The 24,828-nt window shown below is 41.7% G+C and overlaps 4 protein-coding genes across 4 annotated transcripts; 2 read left to right on the top strand and 2 right to left on the bottom strand.

Annotated features, from left to right (window-relative positions):
* Positions 1-312: 312 nt before the first annotated feature.
* Positions 313-4,303, bottom strand: LOC306733909 (zona pellucida sperm-binding protein 3-like; the record flags this gene model as incomplete). The annotated part of the gene is made up of 8 exons (XM_079215220.1): positions 313-362; positions 1,736-1,863; positions 1,948-2,030; positions 2,118-2,235; positions 2,429-2,603; positions 2,898-3,001; positions 3,630-3,745; positions 3,911-4,303. The coding sequence occupies 8 exons, from the start codon at positions 4,301-4,303 to the stop codon at positions 313-315; spliced, it is 1,167 nt and encodes a 388-aa protein (XP_079071346.1).
* Positions 4,304-4,588: 285 nt separating this feature from the next.
* cnpy4 (canopy FGF signaling regulator 4) lies at positions 4,589-7,287 on the bottom strand (the record flags this gene model as incomplete). The annotated part of the gene is made up of 6 exons (XM_079215219.1): positions 4,589-5,058; positions 5,221-5,338; positions 5,911-6,033; positions 6,276-6,372; positions 6,984-7,110; positions 7,200-7,287. The coding sequence occupies 6 exons, from the start codon at positions 7,285-7,287 to the stop codon at positions 4,946-4,948; spliced, it is 666 nt and encodes a 221-aa protein (XP_079071345.1). The 3' UTR covers positions 4,589-4,945.
* Positions 7,288-8,506: 1,219 nt separating this feature from the next.
* LOC306734630 (calpain-5) lies at positions 8,507-16,957 on the top strand. The gene is made up of 14 exons (XM_079215992.1): positions 8,507-8,643; positions 9,007-9,279; positions 10,499-10,682; positions 12,698-12,829; positions 13,043-13,254; positions 13,472-13,664; positions 13,773-13,960; positions 14,331-14,408; positions 14,513-14,942; positions 15,012-15,134; positions 15,222-15,418; positions 16,071-16,189; positions 16,280-16,416; positions 16,505-16,957. Exons 3-14 carry the CDS (start codon positions 10,518-10,520, stop codon positions 16,679-16,681), a joined length of 2,151 nt encoding a protein of 716 aa, XP_079072118.1. The 5' UTR covers positions 8,507-8,643; positions 9,007-9,279; positions 10,499-10,517; the 3' UTR covers positions 16,682-16,957.
* Positions 16,958-18,548: 1,591 nt separating this feature from the next.
* On the top strand, positions 18,549-23,762 carry LOC306734872 (transmembrane protein 272). Its single transcript, XM_079216277.1, has 5 exons — positions 18,549-18,605; positions 20,305-20,390; positions 20,505-20,555; positions 20,695-20,901; positions 22,895-23,762. Exons 2-5 carry the CDS (start codon positions 20,327-20,329, stop codon positions 23,101-23,103), a joined length of 531 nt encoding a protein of 176 aa, XP_079072403.1. The 5' UTR covers positions 18,549-18,605; positions 20,305-20,326; the 3' UTR covers positions 23,104-23,762.
* Positions 23,763-24,828: the final 1,066 nt, after the last annotated feature.

The raw sequence follows: 24,828 nt of genomic DNA, 5'->3' as shown, positions 1-24,828 counted from the left end.
TAAACTGAATATAATTGAATTAAAAAAAACAAATAAATATATTTAAACTGTCATTTTGTTAATTTCCAATGGATATCTTAAACGATCAATAAAAATTAGATCACAAAAAAAGGCTGATGTTTGCTACAAGCCTCAGAAGCATCTTCCAAAAACATTTAACAATTAGAGTAAATAAATTACGACAATTCTCCGCGTGCTTTACGTCGGGATATGGAGGTCGAGAGGCCGTAAGAAGATCCTCTATTAAGGTGGAGATGCATCTCACGTGTCCTTTCCATTTCAGGGCTCGCCCTCCGTCATCGAAGAAGATCTTCAAGGAGATCGTGTTCCCGCCCCTCGGACCTTCTCCAGGACACGGCCGCCTGCAGAGGAAGGACATGATGGACAGACGTTTGACACAAACGGCCCTGAGCCTGCAGCAGCGCTCTCGCATGGCGCTCCATCTACAGAGTATTTTCTTGACGGTAACTATGATGATCTGGTTTCAATGCAACAAGACAGATGTCTGTAATAAGAAAATCCTGACTGAAGGCTTTGGCTCTCAATCACGGCTGGCAAAATAAGCAAAGAAGCAAATTATCCTGGTTGCCATGAATCCAAATGTTTTTGTTTTTCCAAGATTCCCTCATTGTGCGCTGGCAGGTGTTGGATGGAGAAGGGGAGCAGACTGAAAGAAAACTCGCTAATGAAATTAATTTAACAAGCTGATGGGTCTAAGATGCAGAATGTGGACCTTTTACAGTCAAGAGAAACCTCCCGTTACATAACATGTACGTCTTGGGCCATTATCATTCTTTAACAAATATACATATACGAGTGCACATCTTTTGTTTTACTGTCAAATGAGAATGCAGCTTGTCCAACTAAAAGAGATCAAACTAGTTAAAAATCACTTCCAATTCAACACTCTGTATGTATAAAAATATAGCATGCGCTTAGTTGTTGAAACAAGTCAAGTATGTAATGCATGAGTGGTGTAGACAGATGTTGATATTGAAAGTTGTGTCATGTTGAATAAGTAACTAATGCAATCAACAAAACTGAATGATTGGGTGCACATTTCAGGCCTTCACTAGAATCGGCTACGATGCAAAGATGAAAGCAACCGGACTGCAGACTTTAATCAGCCGACATGTGTCCAAACAGTGGCGTGATTATCAGGCAGCACAGTCTGCAAGAGCGGATATGAGTGACTGTAATGTCACATGATTACCGGTAAAAGCTTCAAATCGGAGGAAAAGAGAATAAAACAATCCCCCTAAAATAAATACATCAAAACAGCAGTCTTGTTTTTAGTGATAATCTCTTATCTTAACACCTGGAAACTAATTATTCAGCAATTGTTGATAATTGTGCAAATATTCCAATATCTAACAAAGACATAAAAGGACAAATTGTCCAGCAACACTTTATTACACACTATATTGTAAATGGTTAACTTGTTCCAGGACTCCCGACTCTAGTATGCAGATGAAGAAAATACAGTTTTCCTCATATTTCACAGGTACTTAAACACGTTTATTTAACGCAATCATTTCAATACAGATGTTTGTTTTCCAACTTAGTTTTTAAAAAGGCAGAAATATCATTGGACCCAAGTTGGTTTGGTGCAGCTCTGCAAGGACAGAAAATCTGAGTTAATTGAATCAGTGGATCATTTTATGACTCAAACTGTGCTTTATATAGAGAGTACTCAGTACTACTGCTGAGTAGTAGTACGTATTAGATGCAATACCAGTTTGTCGGGGCTTTGCTTTGCTCCTCAGCGCCCTCTTCTGGTTGGACTTGGCACCACTGGAGCGTTTTGTCTCAACTCTGCTGCAGCTTTTACAAACATGGTCCTCCCCATCCACTGACCTCCACCTGACGGATACAAACATACTTGATCATATTTTATATGTCACTTTTTTGGGGAATAAGAGCAGCATTGGACAGAGAGAAACAGACCTCCCTCTGATAACTGAACAGGCCTTTTTCACTGGCTGCTTGTTGGAACTGGGCTCTGCTTCCAGGTAACATGTTAAATACATCTACAGGGGACAGAATGACACACTGAGGCATTTTTTTTTTAAAACCGTAGATTATTAGACAAGCACACAAGAGAAACTGGTTCTGACAGTGTGCCTGTGGTGCTGGTGGAAGAGGAAAGGTTCAAGTTGAATGTGGAGGAGTTCGTCCTGGACTCGGGGCAGGAAACGGGATCTCGAGCCGTTCAGCTGCGAGTCTGTAAAACATCTGCACAGAGCAGGCACGTCCTTATCAGATTTAACCAGTAATTTGGGTTCATTTGATAAGAATAGGATACAGAAACTGGACAGATTCATGCATGCAATGTGGGCCACCCAATTCCGTTCAAAGGAAGTAGTTTTAAATTTGGAATATTAATTGCAGGAAGCCCTTCAGACATTAAAAGACGTAAAGGACTCACCCGTGGTGGTCGATGAAGGGGTAGCGGGGGAAAGAATTCACATCGGAGGTCAGAGTAGCCACACAGCTGTCTGCATACAGACGCAGAGGAAGGTGGTGATGATCTACAGACGCCTCGATGTTGACCACTTCACCCAGGAAGTAAACGGATGACTTTCTCTCGTTGCTCCAGTCATCTGAGGAAGGGAAAAAATATATATATATGCAAGTTTAATGGTCCACACAGAAAAATACAACTAATTTGCCAATGACTACATAAAAGAAATCTTTTAACAGATTTACTCTAACGTTTTTTAAAATCTTGCATTTGGCTTTTGTTACACATAGTAAACGGTTGTAAAAAAACAAAAACATGATGTGAACTCATTGTCCTCTATCGCCCCGTTTGTGGGCCTTTCTTTCACATTCTTTAAATAGGTAAATATGATTAGTTAAGAGATTGTTTATCGACCAGACTGAAACCAACTCACTTGTCATGAGCCTGATGTGGAAGTCCAGGTCCAGATGTGTGGACTGGATGGAGATCTGGGGACTCCAGGTTGGTTTCAGGGCCCGGCTGCTCACCGTGTACCTCCTGCAAGGTAGAGGGCCTTTGACAGAAAACCCTTCCACATGTATCCCAGAAACTAATAATCGATTGTTGAAATTACCCTCATGAAAAACATTTAGCAAATGAATGACTTCAAGTAAATTATTGCTATTTAAAAGCATAAGGGACATTGTGGCCACCTTTTATTTGGCAAAGTATGGTGTGCTGACAATTTGTATGACTCGATATGAAAATAGAAATGAGTCGAGTCCGTTTGTCCACCATCGCTTATAATAACATCGCATTAAGAAGGGATCTCTTCAGGGACATGATTAACAGAAGGATCAATGACAGCAACCGTAAACTATTTCAACATACATACAAACAGACAGACAGGCATTTGAGATTCACAATAAACACAAAGTGTGAATCTATCCTGTTGGAACTATGGAAACTAAAAAAGCCTCCCCAGCTATAGCTTATTCTTGATTTTAGAGCTTTTACTTTGAAGGTTTTATAAAGCATACGGTGTTCGCCGCCTCTTATCTCCATCTTTCCCTTTAAAAGCACTTTTTATATATTTGAATGAAGTGTGCTTGCTATTCTACCAACTACACACAGCATCCAATACCGTTGTGTGTGTGTGTGTGTGTGTGTGTGTGTGTGAACGCACCTTCCATATACACACTGGACAGGAATAGCAGCCCTTTCCGGTTGCAACGTGCCTCCAGGTGATGGAGGAGGCAAGTACAGCAGCAGGTTGTTGTAGAGCACAGCACTCTGGGTGAACTACACAAACACCATCACTATTAAACCACTAGATGGCAGCATGGAGCAACAATCCAGCTGGGTTTAGCTGCATTCATGACAGAGTAAAGTGTGGTTTTCTGGTTCTTTTACTTGTGAATTTGCTGAACTCTACAGTACATTTTGATTATTAGGAGGCTCACCAACCGTCACTTTGCTCCCACACTCAGCCAGAGGCGCTCTGATGACGTACTCCCCCGTTGCAGACATCTTGGCCGTGCAGTGATCTCGCACAGCGCTGAAAGGTCCAAGCCTCAAGTGCGTGGGCTCCACGGGCAGACCCGGGTCAAACAGATACGCTTTCATCACAACCTCCACGGCGTCCTCGTGACATTTCACCACAAATGTCTTGACCTTGTGGTCGACGACAGGGTCCCCGAAGTGAGCTTTGTTTGTCTCGCGCGAAGAGGCTGCGTCAAGGGCGGCCAAGTCGGAGAAAGACAGAAAAACAGGTTTGGTCTGGTAAGTGTAGCACTGAATCGTCACCAAGCTGGACAGAATGTAGAGAGGAAGCGTAAAGTCCAGAGGAGTGAGAGGCATTGTGGTGGTGGTGTGTCAAACACTTGTCTCCTGGATATGTGTCCTCATGTGCCTGTCAACACGAGCCAAGAGGAACACACCTGAAACTCATCATCCTTGATTAGAGACCGGCAGCGTCACTGTCACAATCACCTGTGTTGACTGAAATGTGCTTTCATGTTATTTTAGGACATGCAGAAAAACAATTGTTCACCCAAAAGTGTTATTAAGAAAAAAAAAGCATTTTATTCACAATGAAAAACTGTACATATTACATTTTAAAAAGGCTACAATTTGTGGTAAACATATTCAAATGTACCATATTGTTTGAATACGGAGAGATTGTAACAGCGTGTACATGTGATATAATACTGTAAGGGATGCAAATATGAATGTAAAAGGCTTCAAACTTGATCCGAAAAGTGTTTTTAAATGTGCAACTGTTCTTAAAAGGCGGACACCGTTCATATACAAAATAACAGAGGAAATGTAGTTAAAAAACATAAACTCTAGAACCAAGATTTGGCACCAGAATGATAATAAAAATGTAGGTTGACTGTAAATGCTACAATAGTGTCACAATACATATTTCTTTGCAGTTTGCAGCCAAAATTGAGGTCATTCTGTTGCCGTCTGCGTTTCCCCTTTTTGGAAACATTGTCCTCATAGCTCCCCAGCATCATGCGTCCTCCTCTCCTCTCCTGCGGCGTCACTTTCTGGCTCCTTGTCCCGTCTTTTGGTCCCCGTGTCTCCTTTCCACGCCTCCTTCATACATTCTGAGAGCGATGGAAAGACGAAACAAATCAGGCGGTTTGAGCTCCACAGTTAATATTCTGACCCGAGTTCACCTTTTGATGTGCAGCGAGTTCATGTCTACGTGTCACTAGTCTCACAGAAAGTGGTTTTAAATGTATTGATAACACTTGTATTGGACCTACCTTGCTCTGATGCCTTGAGGACGTGGTTCTGACAGAGGAAGTTCTCCAGCCTCTTCTCCTGATGATGGAAGTACCAGTCCTCCACGACGTCCTCGTACTGCTCCAGCATCGTCTCGCACTGAACACACACACACACACACACACACACACACACACGTTTAAGTGGTCGGTACATTATTTGAAATATATTTATATTGTACACATTAGTTCAATGTTAATGCTTAGTGTCTGTGTTCTACTCGGTTGTCCTTAATGTCTTTTTTTTTTAAATATTTCTCTTGTTTATTTGTATATAATAAATAGGTACGAAGAGAGCTACGTATAACCGGAGTCAAATTCCATGTATGTGTACACACACATGGCCAATAACGCTGATTCTGGTTAATACATCTTTAAAAAATATATATTATTATTATAATATATATTTATTTTGTTTCTGGTTTTCGTTACAGCTGTTGTTAATTTTTCTACAATGACTTACTGTACGTTAAAAGATGCATTCCTCTGTTTGTGACTGACTCTTTGGAGATTTTACTTGAAATAAAAGATTAATTTATGTTACACTGAGGGTTGTAAAATATTTATGACAGCCACACACACACACACACACACACACACACACACACACACACACACACACACACACACACACACACACACACACACACACACACACACACACACACACACCTGTTTTTTCATGTCTGACACCTCGACAGAGGGTTCGTCCCACAGCTCAAACGGCAGACCCAAATCCACTTTAACTCCCTTGTGGACCAGGTTCTTCAGAGTCGCCATGGTCTGACTGGTACCCTGTAACACACACACACACACACAGTTTGATACACAAATCTATGCAAATGTTTGCCAATGACAGGAGCACAAAACTCTTACAAGGTATTGGGGATAGATTTGTCTTTCAACGTGGAACACACTACATTGCATGGAGGCTAAACCCCGTCACCTGTGAGCGTTAAGCGCTAAGATGGAACCAAAGCCATTAAAACGTTTGTAATGCAGGCAGGACCTTTAAAAAGCAGACCGGTGTCAGTCACCTTGGCATACCGGAGGCTGCCAGGCCTCTCTGCATGAACATTGTACTGAAGGATGCGCTCACAGATGTCGTCGATCGCCTCAGTCAGCCGGGTTTCCCTGGGATCAGAATAGAGAGATAGATAGTTACTTTATTAATGCCACAAGGGGACATTGTTTGTGGCATTTATGCATACAAGTATAGCAATATTAAATATAAAAATGCACAATATATACAAAACAAATAGAATACTTAAAATAATGACTGTATTTATATAGCACCTTTAAAAACAAAGTTTACAAAATGCTCTACAGAGAAGCAAAGCATAGTCATAGACAATGAATACAACAAAACCAAACAAATAGCCAAAAAGAGCAAATGGAATAAAAAACAAACAAATAAATAAAATAAACAAACAAAATCAGGGGAACAAAATAACTGCATAAAAAGGACATAAACGGACGACATCACTTAAAAGCAATTCTATACAAATGGGTTTTAAGAAGGGATATAAAATAAGTTATTGATTCTGTATTAAATTAACTAACAAAACAATAGTGCCAAGATGTAAACAAACAACAGTGTAACGGTGTTATAGACAGAGGTGATTTATTATATATGCAGGATTAAATGCGGAGTGTCAGGCTTTCTGGCACTTTAAACAATGCAGATGCTCCATGCAAAGCAGCATTTACTTCCTATTGAAGTGTATTCCACGGGTTTAACTCACGAGGTGTTGTATTTAATCTTTCTTCTTCTCTTGCCTGTGCCCAGCACCTCTCCGACCTCCAGCACTTCTTTGGAGCGGCCGCTCTTCTCCAGCGCATCCTGCAGCTCCAACGTCAGAAACTTGCACACTGACAAGACAGAAGAAAACCCACATTAAAACTATTTCAGTTATATAAAGTTATAAAGTCAGCTGGCTGGTGTCACTTCTTCGCCCCACCTTCGCATTTATTCGGCAGTCTCTCGTCTTCTTCTTCTGTGGTAACAGACCAGCAGGCGCACAATAAAACCAGCGTAGAGAGTTGCATTGCCACAGTTTGTTCTTAAGCTTTCAGGAGAAACTAAAGTTTAATATCTCGGCAGCCACATCGGCATTTTCTGGAAACTTGGAGCTGCGCATGCGCAACAGACACGACGAGTAGATGCCCGGTGGTTGGATTTCAGGGAAGGTTGTCGATAGAAAATAAAGCCTTTTTATTTCATTGTGTTGCACGTTTACCTCCACTCTTCACTTATTTCATTGATATTTATTTTGTAACTTAATTTTAGTTTTTTCTCAAAGAATTGCGAAACATTTTCTTCAACAGTTTGCTTTTAGGCCCATTTCCGTGATTTGTCATGACTGCTTTTGAGTAATTTTACACACATGGGTTCATAGTTATTGGTTGGGATATTGTGAAGAACTCGTATGAAAATCTAATATATGACCATGTATGAAGGAATATATTAATAATATGCAGTAAAAAACAGTATGCCAGTATGTAGAAGAGGTATTGGTTTATACATATCTATTGTTGTAGAAATGCATATATATATTATACAATATAATATATGTGGCAGACTATTCTATCTTATTAACATTAGAATATTACATTTATTTTATTGTGTCAGTCTATATAAACATGTGGCTCTGCATTACTTAACATAGATAGTAGGCCCATGTAAATGCATTCACGTATGCAATATGTTAACATGTGTTTCCTATTACAGAGAGGTGGAAAAGAAGCTGCAGCATTTAAAGATAAATCAATAAGGTATGCAAAAGTATAATAATTCCATATTTTGGGATAACAGACACCTCACAGCAAGAAGCGCCTGAGATGAAACAACCAGCTGGTTGAATGAAAAAACAACAACAAACAAATAAAAAAATGAAAACGTCATTTATCAGCAAAATAAAACATATTTTGAAACATTAAAAGCAGAGCCTTACTGGACAATAATACACATGTACTGTAAGGTGTTGATACAAATTGTGCTATTTACCTTTATTTACATGTTGCAACTGCTTTTCAATTATGATGAATTGCATCTACGGCTTCTTTTGTTCCTTACAAAAGGCATTCAGCCGAAACTGGATTTCTAGTGTATCAGCCCTGAGTTGCGGTTGATGGAGGATAATTAGCTTGATATTTGGCAGTGAGGTGGTTAATATAGAAGGCGCGTGCCTCTTGGTTTCTCAGGTGTCAGGGGAAGCACACTCGACAGCAACAGATACCCCCAGAGTCTGTGAGGGAGAAGAGAGGAGAGGAGAAGAGACCAAAAAGATAAGACAGAAAACGAGGAGAGAGGGGAGAAGTGTGGACCATGTTAATAAGAAGACAGAAAAGAAAACCTGAGAGATACGAGGGAGGGAAAAGAAAAAGCCCAGTCATCAACCAGAAGTGAGTGACACACACACACACACACACACACTGAAGAGTAACTGCAGTAAGTGTAGTATTTTACTGGCTATAGTTGTGTTATCTCACTAAGCGAGGTGACTGTCTGTCTATTGTCTGTGTGGAGGGGGGTAAAGTTACTGCAGTGTCATCCTGCGCTGTAAGTTAAGGCTGCATGCACATGGACACACACACTCAGAGGCTGTTATACACACACACACATAACAGATGGTGTCAGGGAACTTGTGCAGCGCCCGCATCAAGCTGTACTTTTACCCTGCAGCATCATTCATGGAGTAATTTTCTTTGTTTTATTATTATTAACGCTTTTTTCCTCTTCTGATTCCATTGTTTTTTTTCATCCAGGTTAAGTGAAACACATCTCTAAGATGCCCTTCCGTTAAGTGTCTGGAGGAGATGAACCAGACACTTCCGACTCAGCTATGAACAGCTGACTCTGGGACGAAGGAGAACAAAAAGAATGAGACGACACATGCTGGTGACTTGTCCCAGCAGAGCTCGTTTGATTGCATCTGAAGAATCAATAAGGATTCCCTCAGTGACCGAAGGAGGACATGGTCCAGGAGCTTAGTATCATCTCAGGAACGCAAGTGGATACACGTTGAGTCTGACTTTAAGGTAACAGATATTTACCTGCAGTTTATATTATAAAAATGGTTTGCACCTCACATATATATAACCAGTGACATGGCACAATCTAATGCAATAAATCATGACTGATAGAAGGTCACTAATAATCAAATTATAAGCTGAATGGCAACAATCAAACCATTAAAAGTGATGAAAGCCCTTTTAATACACAGACAATAATATATCTGCCTATATATATATATATATAATAATAATAGTATATTGTCTAATGTTTCTGATGCTGCCAGAGGATGTGTAGATCAATAATGTGTGACGTCAAACTTGTATTCTAAACTTATATTTAAAATAATGTGGTGAATGAACAGTGCCATCAATTTATAATAGTTAACTCTCAGTTAAATCATTAATTAATAAACAAATAAGCGTTAAGTGGATAGAAGCTTCTGATAATGGAGCTTTGTGAAACAATAAGTCCTCTCTTCTGACACAGACTATCAAGCTGCCTGTCAGGGTGTTTGTAATAGTTTTTACACGTCCAGTGCATTAATCATGGATCGTGAACGAGTGTTCCCTTCATGTGTCTCTCTGCTTTAATATGATACAAGAAAAGCAAAACCTCGCTGATAATTGATGACACTGACCTGTGAGGTATCTGCAAACCCAAGCTCCTGCACAGCAAGACCCTGAGTTGACCCCGCCATCAACACACACACACACACACACACACACACACACACACACACACACACACACACACGGACAGACACACACCTGGCATACTCTCTCCGACACACACACCAGTGGATGCTCTGCTGACTCAGGGACCCCAGCAGTTCATATCACTGATGACTAAAACGGTAGCATTACCTTACTGCTGCCCTCACCCTATCCCCTCAACACACACACACACACACACACACACTCTGACCCTGCAGGACCTCGAGCTTCCCCGGCTATATACCTCTTCCTTCTGTAAAGCAAGCGACACTATATGACACACACACACATATATATATATATATATATATATATATATATATATATATATATATATATAAATATATGCTGATTTTTGAATAATGTGCTGCTCTTTTTTTACAACTGTTTACTTCTGTTTGAAATTAGAAAATCATACAAGATGTTCTATAAATATGCGGACAGTGTCACCCTGTGCTGCTTCGTGACCATTACTTATAAACTAATCAACTCTCCACCATCTCTCATCTTCTCTCCGCCCGTCCTAAAGCCTCTCCTCTCCGGCCACGATGCCCGAACGAGTGAACCACTTCCAGGGTCAAAGCTTTCACAAGCTGAGGCGGTCCTGCTTGCGTCGAGGTGCGCTCTTCAAGGACCCGCTGTTCCCCGCCACCGCACAGTCCCTCTTCTACAAGAGGGAGCCCCCGCCGGGGCTGACCTGGAAGAGGCCGAGGGTGAGTGTGACACCAAGGGAGATTGTATCAAATAGATATCTGAATTATTGCTTTTGTAGTTCAAGCCAGTTCACACAACAACAAGGAGTTATTTTACAAAAATATCCTTCTCCTCCCTCATCTAAATCGAGTGGCCGGATCAGCATGCCATGTTTCCATCAGATTAGGGTTAATTAAAGTACTTTCTATTACGGGAGAGGCGTCAGACAGTGAGACCTTGAGTGGCGCGTGCTGCCGATGGGCCTTTTCTATTGGTGTGTGTGTGTGTACGGCTGAGTTTATAAAAGGCGGCATCAATTTAAATAGCCCAGTGTTGAAATGTTTGTAGCTGTGTATATATAAGTATCCGTGTTTATTGTTGCTACAGCAAGCAAAGCGGCCTTTAACGGAGGCAATGGAATTAGAGGTTAAAGTCAAGGTTAAATTATTTATTGTCCAGTGTCAATGGCCAAAAAACAAAATGCAATAGTCCACCTTTTTGGATTAAGCATGTTAAGAATAACTAAGAATACACATGTTTTAGTCGTGTAATGGAGACTACAAAATGAGTTAAAACAAGCATTTGTGTCACAAACTCTGTAATTTGTCTTTTCAATTGGTTTTAAAGGCTTTTTTATGTCACATAACTGTATATAAAACTAAGTAAAATTCCCAAAGCTTTTTCCCCAAAAATAAATCTTAGTCTTAAACAAAATAAATGTAAGCCTTCTAAATGTAATACCTTTCTCACTGTCCTACTGGCCAAAGAATGACTGAAAAGCAGAGCCTTATGAGCATAAAATAACATTCAAATCACTTTTTTCTTCCCAGTTGTTTATAAAAAACAATTGTGACCTGGACCCAGATAAGAGTCAGAAAACTAACTGATTCAAAATAATAAGTTATAGTATAATAAAAATGTGCAGAAATACTCAAAATAAACTTCCTTAGGACTTTTTGTTTGTTTCTAGAAATGCAACACTTTTGAAGACTTTTCAAGACCTGCAGATGCTTTGAATTGGTTCCTAATTTAGCTCCAAACTCAGAAATGCTTGTGTATTTTGTTCAGTAGTTCACGAAGTTCATTCAGGCCAAACCTTCAGGCCTCTTAATGTGAAACCACGCTGGTGATTACGGTTAATTCAAGGCAGAAGAGAACGGGTTAATGGTATTGTGTTGCTAATGCCACACTCAGGTATTTTAAGCGTGTATCAACAGGGAGTCGGATGATAGGGTGACATCTGTCGCCTCCTTCTGCTGACACACACACACACACACACACACACACACGCGCGGACTCACTCATAACTTCCCATTAACTTCCCAATAGGTGGCCTCATACTCATACTAGTTGATATCATCACAAGGTTCATATCTTGTCTGGAGTTACATTTAATGGGATTCGGACCACCGAGTGTGTATTTGTTTCCAGCAGCACCTCTACTGTCACCTGACTCTGTCCAAACTGAGATCAACAGTTCCACACAGATAGCATCTGTTTCCTCGGCAGTGCTCTGACACCCACAGGCCTCATGAAACACTAAAGCTACTAATTGCTGCGATCATAGACCAAAGTTGGTTTAAGGCTTCTATATCATCAATATGTATTTAGTATATGTCAACAGTGGATCAAATACGGCATGTGAAAGGAGTAAAACACACAGAAGGATCACCTGACTCTGCAGTTCCCTTCAGATATACAGAGCATGTCTTTAGTTTGGGGGTTTTCTGACCTGCAACTTGACCTCATTTTAGTTCAGTCTCACGGCTCTCATCAGCATTGTTTCATGCAGCGGCAGGCAGCTGGATTTAAAACCCCATTTTACACTCTACGGCACCAAATAACAGAAGTTAGCGTCTACAGCGAACATACTGTAGCATTTAGTAGCCAGATAAGAAATTATAGAGCAAAAATAGAGCTAAAGGGAGACTGAATATCATACTTCCATTTGTCATAAAAGGAATCCCAATGTCTGTTTGATTTAAAAAATAAGCCAATTAAATCTTGAGGTCTCTTTCTTCTAATCACCCCACAGGAGATATGTAAGGACCCCCGTCTGTTTGTTGATGGCATCAGCACTCGTGACTTGCACCAAGGCAGTCTGGGTAACTGCTGGATGGTGGCTGCCATCTCCTGCTTATCGTCCGAGCCATCTCTGTGGAAGAAGGTTGAGTATTTGTGTCGTTTTGTAAAATGTTAAATATCATATAGGAGGAGGCTTCAAATGAGCCCAGTTAGCTTTTTGCCTTTTCCTGCACTGTGATATTCATTTATCTCTGTTGTGTTTTGTGCAAAAAATGTATCCCGATAAATAAAAATAAAAATGTGTTTCGTCCTTTCTCTCTTGCTTCCTTCCTCTTCTCCTCTTTCTCCCTCCCAGGTGATCCCGCACCATGTGGACCAGGAGTGGAATCCAAAGCATCTCGAGCTGTACGCAGGCATCTTCCATTTCCGGTTCTGGAGACTGGGCCGCTGGATGGACGTCGTTGTGGACGACCGTCTGCCGGTCAGCGCCGACGGAGTGCTGCTCTTCTGCCGCTCGGCCACACCGAGAGAGTTTTGGAGCGCCCTGTTGGAAAAGGCCTACGCCAAGTAAGGACTCTAGAGTCGTAGGTTCCTCCCTTCTTCTGGACTCAGTGTAGTCTCAGTCCCTTACTAAAGCTCCACCAGCCCCAAGAGACATATCAACCATGGAAGCACATCCACACCCAGTTTGGCAACACCCAGTGGTTGTGTGAGACAGAGATGGGAACGGGAGAAGAGCGGCAAGTTATGAATCATTCAGTCAATCTATCTGGTTACTCTCCAGGCTAAATGGTTGCTACGAGGCCCTGGAGGGAGGAAACACGACAGAGGCACTAATCGACTTCACTGGCGGGGTTTCGGAGCCCCTCAGCCTGGACCGCGAGGCCCTCATCCTGCACGGCGATCAGAGGAGGGCCTTCTTCCAGACATTAGCGAAGGCTCATGAACGTAAAGCCCTCATCACCTGCTCCATACGGGTAGAGCCTACATATCCCGGAGCATCCTCAAACAAAAAAAGATGCACGATGTGTCAGAAATGCAGCGACTCGGATATTTCATGTATTCTTATGTGTGTTATTTCTCAGCCGGCCGAGGGGGAGGCAGTGGAGTCGGTGCTGGACTGCGGCCTGGTCCGAGGACACGCCTACGGGATCACGGCCGTGAGGAAGGTGAGGCTGGGGGAGACGGTGCCGGGTTGGAAGCCCCGCCTCTTCATGGTGCGCATGAGGAACCCGTGGGGGACCACACACTGGACGGGTGCCTGGAGTCAGGGGTGAGGGTGCTTTGAACTCTGCACTGGCTCCAACTGCCACATGTCTGACTGCTGCTGAGTTCATCATATGTTTTGCTGGAGCTGTGGGAGAGTTTTTACAGTGTCCGTCTGTTTTTACAACATTTTATAATGACAATTTCTGACATTTTACAATAGTGTTGGAATTGTTTTACAAGAGACATCTGCCATTTACATTAAGAAAGTCTGAGAAAGTCCCAACATGGCCAAAATGGACCTATAAAGGTTTCCATGAAGTTGAAGAGCTACTTGTACTTTTCACATGTCATTTCCAGTGTGTTGAACCTTGCAGCTCTGCTTTTCTTAATTTCCTGCGGCCTTTGGCATTGTTGTGCTTGCACGCCCCCTGCAGGTCGCAGCAGTGGCAGCAGATGAGTCGTGCAGAGAGGGAGAAGACGGGCCTGATTGTCCGGGACGTGGGGGAGTTCTGGTAGATTTTCATGCTTTACTATTTGCTATTCACTACCTCAGCATGGAAAAAACAAAGGAGAATGAATGTAAAATGAAATGAATGTCCTAAATTTATTTCCTCAGGATGGATTTCGAGGATTTCTGCCACTACTTCACTGACGTGGTGGTGTGCCGGCTGGTGGAGAGGGCTCTGCTGTGGCCGAGCTCCCACTGGAGGGAAGTGCGTCGCTATGGAGAGTGGGCTCAAGCTCCCACCACCGCGGGAACGCCTCCATCCACCGACCTGCACAGCAACCACGCGCTGAGCTTGGGGAAGAACAACACCAAACCTGGAGTGACTAAGCAGCGAGGTAACCGGAAGGAGGCCAGACTCGGGGAGAGTCAGCAGAAGAAGGGAGGGGAAGGAGGAAAGTGTGAGCGAGATAAGGCTATGAAAAAGGTGAAAAAGGAGGATGACGGCGGAGAGGTGGGAGGATGGGAGGCACAGATGGATAAGCGGAGTCGATGTGGAGGATGCATCAACCACAGAGACACTTTCCTGCACAATCCTCAGGTAAAACTGAAGTGGACACTTTTAGTTTGTGATGACTGCATGAATTTATCAACATGTTTTTTTCTCTAGTTCATGTTTGATGTGAGTGGCAAAGAGCAGGAGGTGCTGATCTGTCTGCAGCAGGAGGACCGGAGGATGCGGAGGAAAGATGGAGGAGGAGAAAACCTGCCAATCGGCTTTGAGGTGCTGAAGGTGAGCAGTTCACGGGCCACAATGCGGACACAGAGGTTTTCAGCTCTCAGGGATAATGAGTTCCCCCGCTGTCTTGTCGTGGCCCAGGTGGAGGTGAACCGCTGCAGCCGGGTGCAGTGTGTGGTGGAGCAGGCGGCCAGCTCGGTCTACATGGACTCCCGCAGCGTGACGCTGAGGGGGACCCTGGCCCCGGGGCGCTACGTCGTGCTGCCCACCACCTTCCTGCCGGGCGTCACGGGACGCTTCCTGCTACGCCTCTTCTGCCATTCCCATGTCAGACTCAGGTCTGTCACGGATGTTTGTGTGTGCGCATGTTGGATAATGGCAAATAGTGCTATTTTATAGTAGAAGAAACGCGATGATATGCATAATTAAAAAGAGGAAATACATCCTCCTGTGTTCTATCATCAACCAATATACCAGTAAAACATACACTGCTATATGAATTCAATTTAAAATGTTGTATTCCAAACACAACTGTTTTTCTACTTTGAGAAATGGAAACGGCTTCATGTGCTTTGCAAAAGATTTAATCCCAAATGTTTGAAACAACCAACATTTTAAACATTCATATATTGAAGATGAAATCACGATGGTGTTATATAACGATACAGTGCATTTATTTCAATATGTATTCCTTCTTGCAAGTGTGTGTAATGTCGATTTTACATTCAATCTTCTGATATTCTCACAATAATTTTATAATGTGAAAAAGAAAACCAGGAATGAGAAAAAAAAACATATAAAGTGGGAACAAATAATAATAATAAAAAATCAATCACTACACAAAGAAACCTCAAAATATGACAATTTTGTGGTTCATTTCCTTCACTTTTAAAGGAACAGTACATTTCTTGCTCTCAGATCGAACTGAACTTTGTTCCTCTTGACCCCTCATGCCCATCCTCCTTTTTGTTCATCTTTTCGTGTGTGTAGGGAATTGAGGGAGGATTTGCCGTCTCCCTCCATCTCCCAGTGTTTTCTACCTCAACACGCGGTGGTGACCACAGTCCACCTCCGCAGGGCTTCAGGACTCAGCTCTCCCAAACAGACAGGTGCACAACACCACATCTCCAGATAAAGGAGGGCACCATGTTTATGGTTGCAGGCCTTCTTTACACCCTGCTGTGTGTTACGATCCACAGCTCCAGATGTTTATGCCATAGTGCGGTGTGAGAATGACACCATCAGGACGCACCTTTTCAAGGCCGAGGGAAACCCTGAGTTCAACCTCAGAGCTGTTTTCTACAGGAGATACCCCAGTACACCCATCTCTATTGAGGTTTGACACACACATACACACACGCACACACACACACGCACACACACGCACTCACACACACACGCGGTCAATCCTGTCTTGTGTGCAGCTGTGGAGCAGAGGTCGGCTGTGGGACTGCGTGCTCGGCGAGGCTCGCCTCCAGACGGCGGAGTCTGAGAGGAGTCGGAGTCACGTGATCGATCTGCGAGGCGGCCAATCCCGTTCAGGGTGCCGAGGGTGCGTCTACGTTGAGACGTCCTCCAGCGCCTGCCTCACAGACTTGTGACTAACAGGATTGTCTGGTTATTGGACGAACTAATAAAAACCCTTCAAGGATAAAGTCAAAGGTGCTGTGTGCATTGACGCTGAGCTTTTATAGGTGTATTGTGTATTTCACTATTTACTGTATGATGGGGATCTGCTGGTCAGACGTGAAGGAGGGCATCCTTCATGACTTCAGCAGTCTATCAAAAGGAAGTTTGAAACTGCTGCCAAAATAAGTTTGAGTGCTGTTGTATTTAATATTATTGCTGTTGTTTTTGTCATGTGTTTCCTTGCTGTTGCTGTCATTACAAGTGTTATCTTCTTAACATGCTTGAGTGTAAATGTACAAAATCCCATTTGCATTTGTGTTATGAAAACATTTTCTAATGATTAAATAATCAACATTGTGCAAGTTTTGTCGTTTTTAATAAGGATAAATATGACTGTTTATTTCATAATTTGCAGTTATTATAATAATTATGATGTTATATAAGACCTTTGATCTATTTAAAGGAACACTTTCACTTTTGCATTCAGCCCAAAGATTTGCTTCAACACAGATAAAAAAACAGATTTGCATTCCTGCACATGTCTCTTCATTACATTGTGTTGACCTCAAATGGCTTCTTATTTTTTTCACAATTAGACAAGGTTTAGGTTTGTACTTTTCATCTTGTGTACTTTTCATTGCATAAAGCCAAAGAATCAACAGACATGCTGCATTTATAGATATTTTGAGTTATTTATTTAATGACACTCACATCGACTCACAAAGACACAATAATACAAATTTACAACATATCTTTTAAATATGTTCTAACTTTTTGATTATATGGATATTATGGAGATAAACTGCAACATTACTGCGGCTGACAACAATCAGGAAAAGCCGCTGCTATGTGACCACATCTTTGCTAATGCAAACTATAAAGTTAAGATAAAGGGCTCCTTTCATTTGTATCTGTTCTCATTTGCCAGTATTTGATTATCCAGAGTTATAGTTGAGTGCTGCTTTTGAAAGTATTCTTAAAGTACCATTACCTGCTTTATGTTTTTAACAGCTGTACAGCGTGTGTTTACGAGTCCTCATGTTTTGTACTTTTGTCCAAATATTCTGTGACACTTTATTGAGTTGTATTCATCTATTCTACCTGCATTCCATGGCCTTTTTTAATTTAAATCTATTGGCTTTGTTGGTACTTCCCAACCTTTTACATGTAATTGTTCATGTGTGACAACTCACCACAGGAAATAGCCCTAGTGTGGAAATAAGCTTAAATAAACACAACAGACATGTATGTGTTTTCATGCTGTCTTCTTTAATTATCTTGTCCTCAGGTTAGGAATCATTGCTTTAAATATCCAAATTGTTATCAAGAATACAACTTACATGTGGACGACAGATTTTTGTAACGAAATATCTGTTTTGGAAAGTATCTCAGTATGTTTACACAAGATACTTCAGTACAAATTTTGTGGACTTCTATGTAACTTGAGTATCTCCATTTTTAAGACACTTTATACATCCTCTACATTTCACAGGGGGATATTATAGCTACTTTTTCTCCACTACATTTATCTGACAGCTTTTACTTACTTACTTACCTATAATGAGTTGCTAAAATGATATATTGTTCAGATATAGAGTATATAAGTATACAAAGTCTACAATAACATATCATACTAATACCATTAACATGCCTTTCTGCTGCCTGATGAGCTCTTTTTTCTTTTATTAACCTAATCTAATATATTTTTGTCGACGACCACCGAACAAACGTTGTCTACATTGTTAACTTTAGCCTATTATGCGTGAGAGCACATCAGCTGAGCGCGTGACCGCCGCTCTGGGCTCGCGCGCTCCCGAGAGGTGGAGGCTTGGCATCTCACGAGGCTCAGGCTGTTACAACAGCGGACGGAAGGAAGGTGAACAAACTCAATCACAGGTAAGTGTCGGAAAATTAAAAACGACAAACATGGACTTCCCCCCGCACTACACAACTACTTCCACTATTTTTTCGCGGTTACATTCGCATTTTAATCCCGCTGTCAGACTCCAGAAGTGGACTTGGTGTCGGTGCGTCACCGGGCGGGGCGGAGGACATTTCACCCTAAAAAGGCGTTTTCTTTTTCTTCATGTTTGACAGCGTTCTGTTTCGCGTGAGCCAAAGTTTCATGCATGTGTTTTTTTAAACTTGAGTCGCAATTCTGATGCTAAAGTTCCGTCTGTTGTGTGTTTTTTGGGTGGCAGTGAGCGCACACAGGTTGTCTCGTGTTGCCGCTCATCCTGTTTCAGACCATTTGTTGGGAATGCAGTCAAACATGTTGTTCTTTAGTCACATACGTCACGTGTGAACGTAAACTGTGCTTTCATCTGGGTGCAGAGACCGACGTTATACAAATGCAGAGCTCCCTCAGAGAGATGTATTCCCATTTACAGCAGCTGTATGCACTGTTTTTCGAATATTTTGAGATTATAGAATGCCTTAAAAATAGGTTCATCAGAATTAGGGTGTTTCTTTTCCAACATGTATTTGACAAGATTAATAACACGGTTGCAAGATTAGTAATGCTGAAACTGATAATCTAATCTTTGCAGGAGTTCAGATTGCTGTGCAGACAACAATGGGCTGAAGGAAGCTTTTAGTTCCTTAAGAAGAAGTCACAAGACTTCAATGAACAGGAACCTCTTGGCTATAGCATAAAATAAATAATAAGCGTCTACTACAGCGTCTTCATCATTTTGAAACACATATTTCTAAGTATAACATAGGAATATGGTGTAAACGGCATTACTAATCTTGAAACCGTGTTATTAATCTTGTTATACAGGACTGGAGTAGAGTTCACAGAATGAATGCTTAGCTGACCAGAGAGATTGAGGGGAGATGACACAAAGTTGAAGGTATTTTTTTTTTTAAAAAAGCCTAAAAGATTCACGTCACTACATCTCGTGTAGCCAGTGGTGGACACTCATAATTAGGAGTTGCATGAAAAGTAAATAGAATTCCGGCTGGGATGAATTGTGGCTAAATGAGCTGACCTGACCCCATGATGCGATCACTCCAATGAGCAGCCACTAGTCTGTATGAGGTGTCCGTGCATCGTTCCTGGTCCTTAAAAACTCACAATGTCTTGAACATGTATTTAACACAAATACAATTATATCTAGGACACTTCTTTGAGTAATTTCCTTAAATGTTTAAAGTGAAAGTCCACTGATTTTACACATCTAATTCCGTTTACTCACCGTGAGGCGTACGACTCTGTGAAAAGACAGCACGACTAAACAGGTCTCATGTGACTCTGGAAGAGAAATTTTATAAAAATAACCCTGATGATGTCATCGGGGTTATCCGGGGGGCTTGAGACCCATTACATTTTTGTGTGTGGCGTTTATGGGAAATGGAGTGTAATTCAAAAAGGAGTCTTTGACTGCTTACGAATGGGTGAAGTCAATTTGGACTAATTCATTAAAAGAGTAAAAGCTTCTCGTTGTACTCCTGAATCAGGATGTAAAGTAAAAAAAGAAAGAAAAAAATAATAATCTTGTCATCTATGTTAACATTCTTAAAACCTTCTGGCTGATAAAGATCCCTTAGATCACTAAAATGTCACGTCTCATTTCTTGATCTTCCTCTGCAGGTGAGCGTCCCCATTTCTGATAATGTCAAACTCCGGCCTTATTCGACACATCCGCAGTCATCCTCAACCCCCAGCCCCGGTACTAGGTGAGAGCAACTCAATCTCACACGTTCCTGTTGTAGTTTCATTTTGTTTTCATTATGTGCATAAAGGAAACAAGTGTCCACGCTTTCATCACTATGTTTTCCTTCTTCCTGCAGCGTGTTCAAAGTTGGCATTATGTGTCATACCCATTGCTCAGATTGCCATGGGTGAGTGAATGAATCCACATGCACAGACATTTTATTTATGTTATTTGTTTCACTGAAATTGTCTGTTTTAAAAGTAATAATTTACAAGCGTTAAATTAAAAGGCAACTAATCTCCGGTCGTCGGCCACGTGTCCATCAGGTGCCGTGCATCTGGACGACTGTCCGCGGCAGCACTACATCCCCATCTATTTGATTGTGGCGGGAGTCTTTGGACTGGCGCTGTCGGTGCTCTCCTGCCTGCCCTGCTCCAAAACCCCCGAAGACGGCACCTCAAGCCCGCTCAGTCGGGTCTGCACGACCTGGAACTCGTTGACGTCCTGCTTCCTCTTCTGCTGGTTCATAGCCGGTGAGTTTAAACGGCTTGTGGGCTGACCAATGAGCTCACTGTGTGACATCCAGACTATCTGACGTTATACCAGAGCCAGGAGAAATACTTGCTCATGATTGCTTCTGGTGGTTTCTCTTTGCATCCATTTTGTTATTATCTTTGTTTTAGCCGGCATTATAACTTTAATGTCCTCCAATTTGGAGGCTCTCTCAATTTGGAGGCTCTTTCGCAATTCACCTCATTTAAGTGCACCAGTTGTAGTAACACGTGTTGGCCAGTAGATGTCCATCTATGCCTTCGAGAGATCCCCCCCCTGCCTTTTTTAGAATTGAAAATGTAAAAGGAATTCAAAAATTAATAATTAGAAATGAGGATGTTGAAAAGAGACACAGTCCTTCAGTTCTCAAAAAAACCACACCTTTAGAAACCAGTCCAAAGACATTCATTATACATCTTTTGAAAGATCCCAGGGGCTGAATTTCACCCGGATCTCCTCGTGAATACATGACACGGCTGTGGCACCTGGGTGGTGTCATGAACTATTCTTCTCATGTGTCATGTCATCTCTCAGCTCTTCAAAAAAAGTCCCAAAAATATTGCTCAAAACAATTGTCTTGAATAAGATCAAAGTTGGATCAAACATCTGCAATAGAATAAACTCAATGGGACGCAGGGGGCTGTCATCCTCTCGTGTATATACACTCACCTAAAGGATTATTAGGAACACCTGATCAATTTCTCATTAATGCAATTATCTAATCAACCAATCACATGGCAGTTGCTTCAATTAATTTAGGGGTGTGGTCCTTGTCAAGACAATCTCCTGAACTCCAAACTGAATGGGAAAGAAAGGTGATTTAAGCAATTTTGAGCGTGGCATGGTTGTTGGGGGCCGGTCTGAGGATTTCACAATCTGCTCAGTTACTGGGATTTTCAAGCACAACCATTTCTACGGTTTACAAAGAATGGTGTGAAAAGGGAAAAACATCCAGTATGCGGCAGTCCTGTGGGCGAAAATGCCTTGTTGATGCTAGAGGTCAGAGGAGAATGGGTCGACTGATTCAAGCTGATAGAAGAGCAACTTTGACTGAAATAACCACTCGTTACAACCGAGGTATGCAGCAAAGCATTTGTGAAGCCACAACACGCACAACCTTGAGGCGGATGGGCTACAACAGCAGAAGACCCCATCGGGTACCACTCATCTCCACTACAAATCGGAACAAGAGGCTACAATTTGCAAGAGCTCACCAAAATTGGACAGTTGAAGACTGGAAAAATGTTGCCTGGTCTGATGAGTCTCGATTTCTGTTGAGACATTCAGATGGTAGAGTCAGAATTTGGAGTAAACAGAATAAGAACATGGATCCATCATGCCTTGTTACCACTGTGCAGGCTGGTGTGGGGGATGTTTTCTTGGCACACTTTAGACCCTTTAGTGCCAATTGAGCATGGTTTAAATGCCACGGCCTACCTGAGCATTGTTTCTGACCATGTCCATCCCTTTATGGCCACCATGTACCCATCCTCTGATGGCTACTTCCAGCAGGATAATGCACCATGTCACAAAGCTCCAATCTTTTCTAATTGGTTTCTTGAACATGACAATGAGTTCACTGTACTAAAATGACCCCCACAGTCACCAGATCTCAACCCAATAGAGCATCTTTGGGATGTGGTGGAACGGGAGCTTCGTGCCCTGGATGTGCATCCCACAAATCTCCATCAACTGCAAGAAGCTATCCTATCAATATGGGCCAACATTTCTAAAGAACGCTTTCAGCACCTTGTTGAATCAATGCCACGTAGAATTAAGGCAGTTCTGAAGGCGAAAGGGGGTCAAACACAGTATTAGTATAGTGTTCCTAATAATCCTTTAGGTGAGTGTATATGTACATACATACATACATACATACATACATACATACTTACTTACTTACTTACTTACTTACTTACTTACACAGGGTAATAATGTGAATGGGATATTTATTCTCTTCTCTTTCTTGCCTAGGTAATGTGTGGATATACTCTATTTACCAGCCCAACTACATCAGGAACTCAACAAATTTGGATCCCTACTGCGACCGGAGCCTCTACCTGTTTGCCTTCTGGACCACCACCTTGGTCTACATCATCCTGGGTCTGTTCCTGGTCGGCGGCTGCCTCGTCCTCTTCTGCTTTTTCCTGTGTGGCCGAGCCGACGCAGACGACGACGTCTAGAGACAAACGAGCCGACGAGGGGACGGGAAGCGTCTAACGAGGCCGTTAATGGTTGATTTATTGCGACACAGGACTAATATGTTTCATCTTGACGCCTGCCGTGTCTCGTGGTGACTCTTGTCTAGTTGCGACAACCTCATTGAGATACACACTTAACTCCAATGTGCTGGAGATTTTCACCACTGATCACAAATAAGTCTGGATGTGTTTTATCGATCCAGACCAAAAAGATACATGAGATGTATTGTTGACTAGTTCAATCAATAATTGGGCTTTAACTCAATACAGAGTACAGGATAATATGACAAAAATGTCTGTTCTGAGTGAGTTCATTTTGCCTTGTTGGTTTTTTGTTGATGATTTGTGCTGTGAAAGCACTCCATAAAACATACCACCATATGCCACATCATGCGCTTTAATAGACAATGATTTCTAATACAGCCTATTTAAGATACTTTATGATGCCTGATGCGGTGGTATGTTTACAGGGGGAACCATCCTTTTTTATGCTTCTCTTTTTTGCCTCCATTATGTAACAGTTCAGCTCAAACCGTATCAGATTATATATCAAAGTATATAACATAATTAAGATTACATCCAGTATGTTTACGATGATGCGATCAAAGATGCAGTGTATTTTGTAACCTGAAAAATCTATTAAAAGAGAAAGAAACTTGGAAATGTGTAATATGGAAACTGTATTTCTAAGGAAACATGTTTCTCCTAAACCGTGATTTCTGACCTCAGGCTGTTTTAAAACCGCCTGTTCAACCCACAAGACTTGCTTCATCTGACGTGGATCACTGAGCTTACTAAGATGGAAAGAGATAAGGGGAAGTTGTTTCTTCATAAAACGAAAACGGCTTTTTTTTTATGGCTGTCCAATCATTATGTCGTATTCATTTACTGTCTATTAGCTTGAAATTATGGGAACCATGACAAAGGAAATGCCAATCTTAGTAAAAACTGCTCAAAGCTGCTGATGAGCAGGTTATTCTACTCTGTATAGATAGTGAGTGCAAATGGACTTTTATTAATATTATAATTGTAATTCGTCAACTGTGGAGCACAAACCTGAACCTTTGTTTTGCCTGTTAGATTTGTTGGTGTAGTTTACTTTGGCAGTTTTATCTCCCACTGCTCTGTGTTCAGCTTCAGGCAATCAGGTCTGGATTCACACAAAAACTATATATTTGGATATATACTTTTCCTGGAGACACAGAGAGAGAACATGATATATTTCTTCATATCACATATTATCTCCCTGGGGGGCTTTAACTCAACTAATTTTAATTGCAAGAAACAAAAAAGTTATGATAAAAGTTGAGCTTATTTAAGTCAAATCCTCCTTTATATTTATACTTTTATGGCTAAAGGAGATATTTAAAGAAAATGGAAAGCCAAATTCTGTTGAGGTACCCTATCCAAAAACATTTAAGTTGTTGGACAAGACCAAATAAAAAAGGACTGATTTGTGAAGACATAATCTAAAGATTAATGCTGATGCATTGGAGTTTACTGCATGACTTCTGCCTCTCATTAACAAAAGGGAACTGAGTACAAGCATCAAGATAAAAGATAGGCTGAAGCAGGAAGTTGAGACTGGCAACTTCCTGTGAAGTCTTCCACACCTCAAGTGAACCATCTCTAACCTTCAGAGTTCACAGCACTCTGGCCGTCAGGGAGGAGAGACACCGAGGAGATACCCATACTCACGAAGAGGTA

The sequence above is a fragment of the Taurulus bubalis genome (assembly GCF_910589615.1).
Source record: "Taurulus bubalis genome assembly, chromosome: 3".
Classification (NCBI taxonomy): Eukaryota; Metazoa; Chordata; class Actinopteri; order Perciformes; family Cottidae; genus Taurulus; species Taurulus bubalis.
The sequence above is the reverse complement of the archived record's forward strand: the minus strand, read 5'-3'. Positions and strand labels throughout refer to the sequence as shown.